The sequence below is a fragment of the Electrona antarctica genome, assembly GCF_951216825.1.
Source record: "Electrona antarctica genome assembly, chromosome: 21".
Taxonomy (NCBI): Eukaryota; Metazoa; Chordata; class Actinopteri; order Myctophiformes; family Myctophidae; genus Electrona; species Electrona antarctica.
Window position 1 is genome coordinate 27,215,058 of NC_136802.1, and position 13,231 is coordinate 27,228,288.

At 42.6% G+C, this 13,231-nt stretch overlaps 1 protein-coding gene across 2 annotated transcripts in view; it reads left to right on the top strand.

Annotated features, from left to right (window-relative positions):
• Window positions 1-13,231, top strand: part of LOC306914210 (protein phosphatase 3 catalytic subunit alpha) — a 102,128-nt gene that overhangs the window by 60,191 nt on the left and 28,706 nt on the right. For both annotated transcript variants that reach the window (XM_079491192.1, XM_079491193.1), the window contains exons 3-8: window positions 213-337; window positions 1,063-1,174; window positions 1,632-1,777; window positions 2,497-2,636; window positions 8,202-8,279; window positions 11,111-11,205. In XM_079491192.1, coding sequence (XP_079347318.1) covers window positions 213-337; window positions 1,063-1,174; window positions 1,632-1,777; window positions 2,497-2,636; window positions 8,202-8,279; window positions 11,111-11,205 — 696 coding nt within the window. The remainder of the gene's footprint in view (window positions 1-212; window positions 338-1,062; window positions 1,175-1,631; window positions 1,778-2,496; window positions 2,637-8,201; window positions 8,280-11,110; window positions 11,206-13,231) is intronic.

Here is a 13,231-nt window from a genome sequence, read left to right on the forward strand (position 1 = left end):
TGGTTTGAAAACCACTGAGTTACAGAACAACCTCCGGGGAACAGATTGACAGTGTTTCAGAAGATCTGACGTTGCGCACGAGTGGTAAAAAAAAAATGCTGGCGAAACAAGCGGATGCCTTCACTCGGTGTCACTCCTCCTCGCCAAATCCTGCTTGCGGGGAAAATAGCTGCTTTTTGTGCCTTCTGATGTGTGTTATTCTCGTCTTGCAGTTTGCGGAGATATCCATGGGCAGTTCTTCGACCTCATGAAGCTCTTTGAAGTAGGAGGGTCGCCAGCAACCACGCGCTACCTTTTCCTGGGGGACTACGTTGACAGAGGGTATTTCAGTATTGAAGTAAGTACTATCTGTGCGCTGGCATTTTTCATTTCCCTCCCACGAGCGCGGAATTAAGTTTGACGCTCACGCTCGCTACTTGTCCGTCTCTGAAGCCTCGTGTTATTAAAATTATTCTGACAGTTTTCTGAAAAACCCTATGTTTCTAGGTCAGTGGTTCTCAAACATTTTCATGTTAAGGACTCCCATCTGAAAATATGTTGTTCCAGGGACCCCCCCAGAAGCAAAGATTTTAGTTAAAAATGTTGTCTTTGAAAGAATATATATTCAAAGATTTGCGCCACATTTTCACGATTTTTCAAAAATAGCAGACCTACAAGCTCTCGCCCGGTCGCAATGACTAACCAATCAGGAAGCAGACAGGCAAATCGACCAATGACAAAGCTTCTAATAAAATCTTTGAATGCAGATTGCGGCCCCTAGATGTGTCACAGAGACTACATTTTTTGGGAGCGTTCTACCCATTGCTGGCTGTCTGAATAAATAAAAAATATATTAGAATTGACATATTATTGCTTATAGCAGTGAATGGGGGGGAAAGCGTTACTATTGCAAAATTGTACCTTATCAATGTTTAATAGCCAATGTAATTCCTCTTATTAGAGTACGTCACTCCTTGAAACTGACTAACCTGTTGTGTTTCTTTTTTCCAGTGTTGTATAAAGATGCAAAGCTAACTGCTCTTTCCTTTTTCTGCTTGTTTGTTTGTTCTGTCTTCATTTCAGTGTGTGCTGTACTTGTGGGCCTTAAAGATCCTATACCCCAAAACACTGTTTTTGCTGCGTGGGAACCATGAATGTAGACATTTAACAGAGTATTTCACATTTAAGCAGGAATGTAAGTAACACTTAAAATCACTGGTTATACTTCCATTTTACTATTCAAGAGAATAATGTTATGAAAGCATCCTGTTGAGTAAAAACGGTGGAAGGAAGAATTGAGTGATTCTTTCTGGTGTTCATTGTGCATCCAATTCCTACCACTGACTTCAAATGCATGAGTGCCCTCACGATCTGGCATGGTGAAAAGAGTTGGGCACATTCTTTGCTTGCCTTGATATTTACACATGTCAAAGCTATTGCTCTTGGACTCGGGGCAGTGAAAAATACAAGGGCACAGTGAGTCCATGCTTTTTTTTTAATGTCTTTGGGATGTTTTTTGGCACTTTTCTGAGAGCCTTTCCGTCCCAGCCCAGGAACACTGCCCTTAGTGTGTGAGACCTGTGGTGTTTGACTTGGCGTTTTTCCCCTCACTCTCCTACCACCCCCACACCCACCCCCCCACCCCTCGACAGGTAGAATTAAGTATTCTGAGAGGGTGTATGACGCGTGTATGGACGCCTTCGACTGCCTTCCCCTGGCCGCTCTCATGAACCAGCAGTTCCTGTGTGTACACGGAGGACTGTCCCCAGAAATCACAAATCTTGATGACATCAGGAAAGTATGTGTTCCCAGGCTGAACGCTTTTGTTTGCCATTTGAAAATAAAGTCAAATAAAAATGTGTTGAGGATGTGCACTGTATCCACAGTCGGATATACATAAAGTTCTGCAGTTTATCGTGCAGCATATCAGCAAATACTCACCGGGAACCTCCCGATTTCCAAGTAGCCGCTCTACCTCCCGAGCCACATATGTGACCAAATTTGACTGAGAGCCTGCCATCGTGCAAATTCCAGCTTTTCACCAGAGGAGAAGACCAAAAAATAAATGTTTTATCCAAAATGAGTTAGCACATGCAGACTTTTCACATACTAGAGAATGTCTGAAATAAGTGTCAGAGCTGAAATCGATATGTAAATATGAAATAAATGCTTAAACATGTAGCTAGGTGTAATGTTAGAGACCGCAGAAGTGAACCTTTCAAGTCTGTTTTCTCAACTCGCTGTTTTCTCCAAGACATTACTCTATAAGCCATATCTCCAAAACTGGTGGGTCAAACTGAACAACCAATATGTCAATTTGAAGCTAAAATAAAGATAAAATCCAATGGCAGTCCCTCAGTCAAATTTGTCCACATATAGATACTACATATTATTGTCGTGTCTTTCGATCGTGCATGTCGGACAACAAAATAGCCGGGAAATGACAATGCCTTCCCAGTTAGAACGTCGGTGTCACACAAGTTGACAGGATGTCTTGTTTGTGTTCTGCTCCCGCAGCTAGACAGATTCAAAGAGCCTCCGGCATACGGGCCCATGTGCGATCTGTTGTGGTCCGACCCCCTGGAGGATTTTGGGAACGAGAAAAGCCAGGAGCACTTCACACACAACACAGTCCGTGGATGTTCTTACTTTTACAGGTGAGTGTTCTGCAGCTCTGCACTGCTCTGTAATGGTCTGCTCTAGAATGCTCTGCTCTGTTCTGATTTTCTGCCTTTTCTTCAAAGCATACCTTTTGCTACTCGTCCTACAGCTTTTGTACAGAATTCATACAAAATGCTACACGTTATCTCTGGAGTCATGTGATAAACATGTAGACTATTTACCCTTTTTTTTTGTGGTGCAACCACTCCCTTACGGAGCTATGTGTGTGGGTGCCTGGCTGGGTGCCTGGCTGGGTAGGTGGGTGGCTGGGTGGGTGGGTGCGTCTGAGCACGAAAACAGCATGGTTGTTTTTCACCACATGTGCGTAACCTAACACACACACAAACGCACATATTAACTGTACTATATATGGTGATTTCGGGTGTGCCAGTACAGTACAGTGACAGTACAGTACAGTACAGTAGAGGGTACAGTAGAGGGACCCCCACACGGTAACTCTGTCATTTCTCAACCGTTTCGGACGCGGGGCGGCTCGCCGGAACCGGGCCGGCACCCAGCACCAGCCCCTCCTACTGTATGTCAAGCTTTTAGTGTGTGCGCACAAACTTTGTCCTACTACACAAACATTAAATTCCCATCGACAAAGAATGGACAATTTTACGTCATAGTGTAAACACAAAAATTTACTAACACAAACATTGATATGTTTTTCAGGAGCGCTAGCCCCTCCCATATTCAGCTATAGTGTAGAATTTTGTCCTAACACAAACATTAAATTCCCATTGACAATGAATGGAGAATGTACGTCCTACGTGTCTGAGCAAATCGACACCCTCGTTGTTCCAACATTTTATAGCAGTGATGTTTGACGATATCAGAATATAATACCGTAGAGCTGTTTAACGCTAAACTTCTCCTTTGGCTATTTTGTGGTGTTTATGTAACCCACATTGCCTCAAATGGAGCGGCTGAACAAATGAGAGATTTGTGCTGTGACCTGAAGGGAGTCCACACTGTCATGAGACGTAATGAACTCTCACATCACCACAGGGCACAGTCCTCCCTTGAAACAAATTCAGCACTCCCTGTGCTCATTATGGCCTAAGTGATGCCATCTTGGCCCTGGCATGCCAGCAGGCACACACCAGGGCAGTCAGAAAAAGTGTCCCTCGACTACTACTTATGCAATCTCTCTGTTTTTATGGTTTTGTTTTTTGATCATTTGAAAGCAGGTATAATGTCACAGCTCACAGATTTTCTTTTCTCACTGTTATTGGATACAGTTTTCAATGGGAAGAAATCGTTTGCCTGATGGGCAAAATACTCTTTATATTATAACCCTTAGTTGTAGATTATATGAGCCATCAATAACATAATTGCCAGGACCCGTGGTAAATAAAGTGCTTTTGTTTGTATTGCAAGAATCCTTTCATCCTTTGAATGAAACGTCTTTTGTTGTCACTTGAACGCAACCTTACAGAACAACACGCACACGTTACAGGGCTTAGTGACACGACAAACATCCACCTCCGTCCATTTCCTGTGCCAGCATGACTTTGTCATTTGGTTTCACTTTTCGTCTACAGTGCCTTGTTTTCATCAGTGTCCTGCACTCCGTCCGCCCGAGCCTGAGGGGGTGCACCACTAATTGGCATCACACTGGCATTCTGGATTTATGAGTCCCGTTTCAGCCAGACCGAGGGAAGGAGTCCATTCCGTACTCCCTTCCCACAAAAAATAAAATAAAAAACAAAATAAACCTTGTTTCCTTGTTTCTCCTCCTGCCTTGCAGATTCTTTTACCCCGGCACCACGGGCCCCCTCGTAACACTTTTACAAAAGCTACTGAGGCATGAAATGTGGAGGTTTTTTTTTGCTGTCATTCTTAGCTGCAATGGCATGAAATGAAAGAGAGGAGAAAAACAGTTTCTACTTTAGCCATTGATATTTACCCAAAAGGGTAGCTCAAGTCAAGTGTTGTTGCTTAAGTTTTTTTCTGTTTTCTTTTTTTTGTCTTTAATTTTTTTTTAATGTACAGCTTGTCACTTCTAGCTCATTAACATCTGCGCTCCATTCTCGGGCAGATGGGAAACGCTCAAAGCGGTAACTGCCAAATAGAGAACTAAGCCTAATTGCATTTAGTCTGCTGAAGGGTCTCCAAATGCTATGCATCAACACTACATCTGTTGCAGCAAATCATGAGAGAAATAAGATATTTATTCCTCGTCCTTGATACCCCCCCCCTTGACGTGTGTGTGTGTGTGTGTGTGTGTGTGTGTGTGTGTGTGTGTGTGTGTGTGTGTGTGTGTGTGTGTGTGTGTGTGTGTGTGTGTGTGTGTGTGTGTGTGTGTGTGTGTGTGTGTGTGTGTGTGTGTGTGTGTGTGTGTGTGTGTGTGTGTTGGTATCTGCTGTCAAGTAAGACATCTTCTAAGCAACCACTCTAGCTTCAACTCCTTCAAACCATTCATAATTATGTTTTTGTCATGTTATATATATATATATATACACACACAGTGTATATATATATTATATTTTGGGCAGTCATTCCTTCCATAAAATAGCAGTTGTTTCTCTCCTTTTTTTTCTCCACATGCTATTTAATCTGAATGACGGGCATAAATATATGTTCTATGAATCAATAGAGCAGTAGGCTACTACACAAATGAGTCAAAATATATAAGTTTGTTTTTTTTCCTGGTGGCATGCGAGCATGGCACATAGTGACGCTGCCATTTAACACTACAATGTACAGTGTATTTGTGGTTACATACCAGCACCTCCTTGTCTTGAATGTTTCACAAGAGCATGCCTGGTGGCAGTGTTGATTTCGTCGACTAATGCTATGACGAAAAATGTTTGTCGACTACCTTTTGTCACTGACAAAAACAAAATGAAAACTAAGCTATGATGACTAAAACTAAGACTAAATATATTGACAATTTCGTTAACAAATAAAAACTAGACTAAAATGTTAAGAAGGGACTAGTGGACAAGAGATCCAGTATAAGTAAAAGATACAAGTAATTTTACACTTGGTTGCATGCTGAAAATAGCCGATCTACAAACTCACAACGTGTCGCGTTGTGAGCTTGTAGATCGGCTATTTTCAGCAAGTGTAAAATCAGCCATTACGACGTCATCAAGGCCCGTCGACTAAATCAACTGTAGATTTTGGCGACTAAAATCATATGATATTTAGTCGACTAAAACTAACTAACACTGAAACATTCCAGGTGACTGGAATGTGACTAAAACTAAATGAAAACTTTTCGAGAGACTATGACTAAAACTAAAATCAAACATTTCTGTCAAAAGCAACAATATACCTGGTGGCTGCTCCTGTGAGCTCTAGGACCCAGGTTCGAATGTCTCTCCACTTTCTGCCCTTAGCTTCCTGTGTCTCTTAACACTGACCTGATCTGAAATAAAAAGCATTAAACTAAAAAGGAATCTTTGAAAACAGAAATACTGCATGCTTAACAAACCCCGCATCCTTTGAGAAGATATGCCAAGCTGTGATATCCGTTTCCCTGAAGTAAATTCAAGCTCGGTGAACAACAATTAAGTGCTTTTATTTATACCGCAAAGCTTCATCTCTTTCAGCACAAAAGGTTAAAAGGAAACTAGCTATTCATACACAAGCTGGAATAAACTCACTCTCCCATAGCTGTTTCTAAGATACAGTGTTATATGTAATTGTTTTGATGTCCGCCGTTTCACAAATAACTGGAGTTGTATGAGGGTCAGAGCACATGCCTTATAACTGGAGTTGTATGAGGGTCAGAGCACATGCCTTATAACTGGAGTTGTATGAGGGTCAGAGCACATGCCTTATAACTGGAGTTGTATGAGGGTCAGAGCACATGCCTTATAACTGGAGTTGTATGAGGGTCAGAGCACATGCCTTATAACTGGAGTTGTATGAGGGTCAGAGCACATGCCTTTCCTCCTGCATGGTTGTGAGTTTGGCGCCAGCAAAGGCATCATGCGGTCGCAGTGGCTTTCCTAACGCCAAATCAGATTGAGAAATGAGGCCATTTTCACTTTATTCACTGTCTATCTTGCATTATTTGACAATTTGGCTAATGTTTGACATTTTTGATGTGTGTGTCTGTCTGTCTGTCTGTCTGTCGTCCGCCCGTCCATTTGTTTCAGTACAGACAGCTGCAGTAGTTCTCTGTGACCCTGGGGTGGGGTATCATTAAAAAGTAAAAACCTGGCTATAAGGCAAAATTATGCTTTGAGTAGCATGTGACTTGTCAAACTAGAGGTTATTCATGATTCTGAATCAATTGCAAGCATTAGTTTTGCACGAAAAACAGTCCTTCGGCTAAAAACGGCCATAGCTGTCATCACATTATTAAGGGCAAGTCGCTATGGCCGAATCTAGCCCAAGGAGAGTTTTTCGTGCAAAACGAATGCTTTGGTTCAGAATAATTTTTGCCTTTTAGGTTTTTAATGGTACCACAACTTTCAACCCCTGAATTTATCATGAGCCACAATTTTTCAATACAACAAATTTTAATATGTTATTTGGATGGCCCTAAGGATCATAAGAAACCTTGAACGATTACTATAGAGCACCGAAGTCTGACGTCACTTTCAGTAGAGGGCACCAACACACAGGTTCATGTATTTTTTTATTTGCATTGAAATCTCCATAGGGCGATTTTAGGTCGCTTCATATAAGAACTGTGTTTGAAAAATAAACCGACCACCCCAGCCTTTCAGTCAGGGGAGTGGCTGTGCGTCGTTAATGATGTCCATTCATATTTGATACAGCCAGTTTCTGGAGAAAATTGAATTAATGTTGCCTCAAAAGCCTTGAAACTACATATGAAGGCAATGTCACTGCTAATCAGCTGTCAACACATTGCGTTCCTGAGATTCCTCGTTGACGTAAGCTCAGCTGGTGGTGACTCGACTCGTACTAACCACGAAACATTAAATATTAATAAAATAAAAATAAACGTAATTGACATTCAGTTTCTATTGTGCGACGGGCAGATGCAGCCACCCGCCTACCCGGAAATGTAGTCTCTGGGTTGTTTGACTCGTTTCTAACGCTTATTTTGTTACTCTTTGGGTATATTTGTACATTTCCACCTTCAGTCGATGCTTCATATCCATATGAGTGAAAAGGCCGGGGTGATCGGTTTATTTTTCAAACACAGTTCTTTTATGAGGCGATCTAAAATCCCCATATATTACAATGCAAATAAAAAGTACATGAACCTGTGGACTGACGCCCTCTACTGACAGTGACGTCAGGACTTCGGTGCTCTATTGCAATTTCTTTTGGGTCACAGTCCCTTTTTATCTTACCGTAGATTGATCAGGAGCAGAGTCACATGGGGAAACCTATCCTAATCCACAGATTGAGAACACCTGAGCGACATCACCTCTCGGCTTAATCACACACATTAACAGAGACCCTCCGGTCATTCACTTTATTTATCTGTGCTCAATCAATTTACAGTACTTCTTTCTTACTGCTTTTTCTTTTATTATTGAAATTGATCGCCTGCCTGATGTGACAGGGATTTCTCTGTAGAGGTAAACAAATGTCTCTCTCTCTCCCTGTCTGTTTCTGTTCCACAGCTACCCTGCAGTCTGTGACTTTCTACAACACAATAATTTATTATCTGTGATCCGAGCACACGAAGCACAGGATGCTGGGTGAGTTTCATTTATTCATCGTTCGTTCTTTCATTTGGACCTTCGGCTTCGCCTAATCCTTGGGGGACCAATTTAACCCATTTTGAGCGGTGTTTTAAACATTATGTCATACTTTAGCCATTGACAAATAGCAGATCTACAAGCTCATAGCGCGGCACAGAGCTTGTAGGTCTGCTATTTTTGATTATGAAAATGTAGCGCATATCTTTGAATATATATTCTTTCAGAGCGAACGTTCTATCTATCTATCTATCTATAAATGCACCACGTCTCGCCCCACCGACTTGCCACACCACCACAGGGCCGGTGTCCTCGTCACATTACCTGGAACAACATATTTTCAGATGGAGGTCTGCGACCAAATGCAGACAATTCTGGGGGTCCTTGACATGAAAAAGTTTGAGCACCACTGATACGCTTTTCAGAAAACTGCCTGAAAGATTTAGAAGACATTTTGTAGAATCTGTTCTGGTCTCGGTTAACACTTAAACCCTATATATAATTAATTGAACAGAGACTCCCAGGATTCTACACTAGCCCCCCCCCCCCCCACCTGCTTATTTCATTGTACACCAAATATCTTCGCTAAAAAATAGCTGATCTACAAGCTCACAATGCGCTGATAGATCTGATATTCTCACAGAATGTTTGCTCCCCAGAAAAGGGATGCTTAGGGTTCACGTAGGGTCTTTAAGGCGTTTGAAACAAAAGCAGCCTGCAGTACAGTACAGTACAGTACACCCTGGCTTTGTACCAAGGGACTGTGGAAAGCTGCTGTCAAGAGTTCGTTTTTCTAAACGGAGAGGAGGTGGAGGCGGTCAGTTTGGTTTGGTTTGGTTGGGGGGTGGTTTGGTGGGTGGGTGTGTGTGTGTGTTTGTGTGTGTGTGTGTGGGTGGACGTGTCGGCAGGTTTCCCCCGAGGCAGGGTGAGGGCGGGTGGGTGGGAGGGAGGCACAGTGCAAGGTTGTTTACCGATGCACTCCCATGGAGCAGAGTCACATGGGGAAACCTACGCCTGTACTCACAGGACGAGGCAGTTTGCCCCCAAGCTGCTTCCACTACACTACTACACACACAGAGACAACACAGTTACTGTACTAAATGTAGTACTACTGTACTGCATGTGATGATGATGCAGAGGTTTTGTCCAGATTCAACAAAAACACAATATCTGTCTTCGAATGAATGACTTGTTTCAGCCGAACCTAACTGTTTGGATGGAGAGGGCTTTCTCCGCCTGACTGGAAGGCAGGGTTGCCAGATTTTGTGAGAAAATAAGCAACCAGGTCTAGGAAAAGGAGCTCAAAAGAGGGCGACTAGGCACTTTAAACCTAAACTGTATACTATTTGAAAATAGCCCATCTACAAGCTCACAACATTGTGAGCTTGTGAGCTCATTTCAAAACATCTTGAAGAAAACGTGGAATATTTGGAAGATTTTTTTGCTACAGAACATTTTCACATGGGGATTATTAGGGGACAAATAACTATTTGGGGGTCAATGACATGCACATTTTTGAGAACCACTGGTTTAAATCCTAATGAACTCATTTGCTTGCCAGAGCTTCTCTAGAACAGTCTGCACACACTGCCAGCGTTTCTACTAATCTTTTAAGACCCACAGAATATTCTGTTCTCTTGACTATGTAAACACCAAATATTTCAAAAGAAAGAAGTCTCCTTTCATCGGCGGAAAAAAGAGTGTTACCGCGTTGTTCAGTTCTTTAGTTATTGGGAGTTTAATATAGCTTGTTTTCACCGAAAACGTTGTCTAGGAACAGAGACTTATAGCCTATATACAATGGCGGTACAGCATATACTGTATATGTGTCAATGGCAGTCAATGAGTTTAAAAAAGGGGAAGCAAGCCCAAATTAGCAACTACACTTTAGAAACAAGCCCACAAAGCCGCAACCATAGATATACAGTATATAAGAAAGGCTAGATGGCTCACCCGCGCTGCTGGCCAAGGGGAATCGATGTCGCTATGTGGCGGCCATCTTGCTTAAGGTCGCTCGCCCGCTCATAACATTGTGTCCATGGTGAATGTTCTTTTTAAATGACCATAACTTGCTCAAATTGTTAACCGAATTTCAAACGGTTTGGTTTGGTATAAACACCAGAGACGTCAGCATAGTTAAATGCTTTTACTATGACGTGCATATAAAAAATAACATTAAGCAGATAAGCGTCCTGAATCATAGCCACGTTGACAACGTTTGTAATAAACCAACCCGTCGAGATTTGAGCAAGTTATGAGCAAGTATTTTTATTTGAGCTGCCATAGAACATACTGTAGGACTGTAGCAAGATGGCCGCCAGTGAAAGACGCCGGAGACTCCGCCTTGCGCCATCTAGCCTCTATCGTATTGTCGTCTAACTACCAATTATTTACAAGCAACCTTACATAAAAAGAAGCCCAAAGTCGCTCATAACAAGCGGACATTAGCTTCAGCCTACACCTTTTTTGGTCATAGCAATGTATCTTTTATTTATTAAACCTTTTCATTCTGTACATGAACTGAAGACCAAAATAAAACATTGAAAACATTGGAACATGGCAACACTGCTGGAAGGTGCAGCTCCTGGGTGAATTGCCCCTCTGGGAGCTGGCCTCCTGGGTGAACTGTTCCCTCGCTGATGCATCGACTGTTTTATCAAGAGGACGAGAACACACAAACATGTTACGAGAAGATTGATCCTAATCATATCCCCTTGGGGGGTTAAAAGGGCTATGATGAGTAATCATGTTGTAACATCTGTTCATACTGCACTGTTTTTGTATTATTCATCTCTCTTTCGCTTTTCTTTTTTCTCTTTGTTTTTTGCCAGATATCGGATGTACAGGAAGAGTCAGACCACTGGCTTCCCCTCCCTAATCACCATCTTCTCTGCACCCAACTACCTAGATGTCTACAACAACAAAGGCAAGGCAGATCATAATAGCAGATTTATTTTTTCTTCGTATGTCTTGACAAGGATAAATTGGGCTTGGAGATGAATGGTCATCCATGTTGGGAATGGCACAGAATCTGAATTTCAGCACCGGTGCTCACATTCACACAGGTCACATTTGACAGGCACTCAGGCAGTACGCCACATGCGAGGCAATGTTTTTATTGATGCTCGTCGTTGAGCAGCAGGTTTGTACCAAACAGCCTACCGGTATGTTTTTATTAATATTATTGTCTCCATCAGGCCGAAGGCATAGGGAGAGAGTATGTTTTGCACTCCGTCCGTGTGTGTGTGTCCCCGTGTGTCCATGTGTCCGTCCGTCTGTTGACAGCTAATCTCCGTCTCCGTTAACCCGGTCGATGCCTAATTTTCAGAACGGCCTGTTATAGCGCCACCAGGAGGCCGACTTTTGAAAAACAATTTCTTCTTGATATTACTCCTCCAGATTCTGTCCAAAAATCCCGCAAATCGTTACACACTATCTCTATAGTCATGTGTTCATGACTGATCTGTCCAATATGTCAGATTCCATCCTAATTGGCTAACATTGTCTTTCAAAGTTTGCAGGAGTGGCCCGTTTTGAACAAAAAGCCTCAAATCATGAACGCAGTGTGCAATTTACTTGAAATCTTTCACACACTTTCCTACTAGGCTGAGGGATATATCCCACCCTTTTCACATTGGCCTGTTATAGCGCCACCAACAGGTGGATTTTGGAAAAACACATTTTTGGAACAAAATGCCTCAAATCATCCAATTGCCATCCTATCGTGCCACCAGGAGGCCACAACCTGACCTGCCCTGGTGGAGACCTTTTATTTTTATTTTCATGTGACATTTTAAAGAGTCCCGGAATGTAGTTAAATATCATTGAGTCATGTAATATGCCACGGCTCATTGCTTTCCTAGTGGCAAATATCTCATAATTGTCACTCATTAAAAAAAAGTAGTCATGAATTCAGCTTTCCTACAAGCATCATATACAGTTAAATCACAAGCATTCTACTGGACCTTTAGAGCCACAAGGTCCCATATTTCTTAGTGTTTTGTGAAATGATTGAGAGTCTGAACGGAACGGTTTCTACACATCTTAAGGTTACAGTAGGTTTTAATTACGGATGTCCCGATCATGTTTTTTTGCTCCCCATCCGATTCAGATCATTTGATTTTGAGTATCTGCCGATGCCGGATCGGATTTTTCCCGATCCGATATTAATATCTTTATAGAACACTTATGCCATCTATCACAATAGTCTATTATCATGATATGGATATAATATTATTGATACAAGGATGTCCCGATCACGTCTTTTTTTTGCTTCCCATCCGATTCCGATCTTTTGAAAATGATGTGATCGGCCTCGATTTCCGATCACATCATTAATTAGCCGAAGCACTTATCCAGACAGACTTAAGAGTGTTAAGAGTACATTCTTACTTTACATCCATTGTAACCTAACCCGACCCAAACCCGATGTATGTAAGACTCAGTGCCGCAGAGCCTTGTTGCCAGTAAGTTGGGTGGGGTCGGTTCAACTTAGGGAAGAGGCCCGGTCCGCACTTAGCAGGGCTGGCGCCGGGCCACTTTGCTCTTGTGGCAAAGCCTGTCACCGCACTGTGGTACCCACGCGACAAGATAGACTCGCCTTTGTGCTGTGAGTCAGCATTTTACCCCAGAGAGAGGGAGGGAGGGAGAGAAAGTGAGAAAGGGGGAGGAGGGGGGGGGGGGGGGGTTAATGCATACCAGGGGAGTGCCCAAGGAGGCAGATAAGGAGGAAATAGAAAAGGCAAAGCGAGCATGCATGGTTTTACGGAACTGAGAATCTCCCCTGGTGAATCACCAAGGTGTACTGTAGATTGAAGCCATCGGGCCACACAGGGTTCACTAATGTTTGCATGACGGGATCAAAAGCAACGGTGGGTTTTCTTTTGCTATTTGCTCAGGGATTTTCCTTGGCTCAGAACTAGGCTTGTGTTGTTGGTTGAGTCACAAACAGT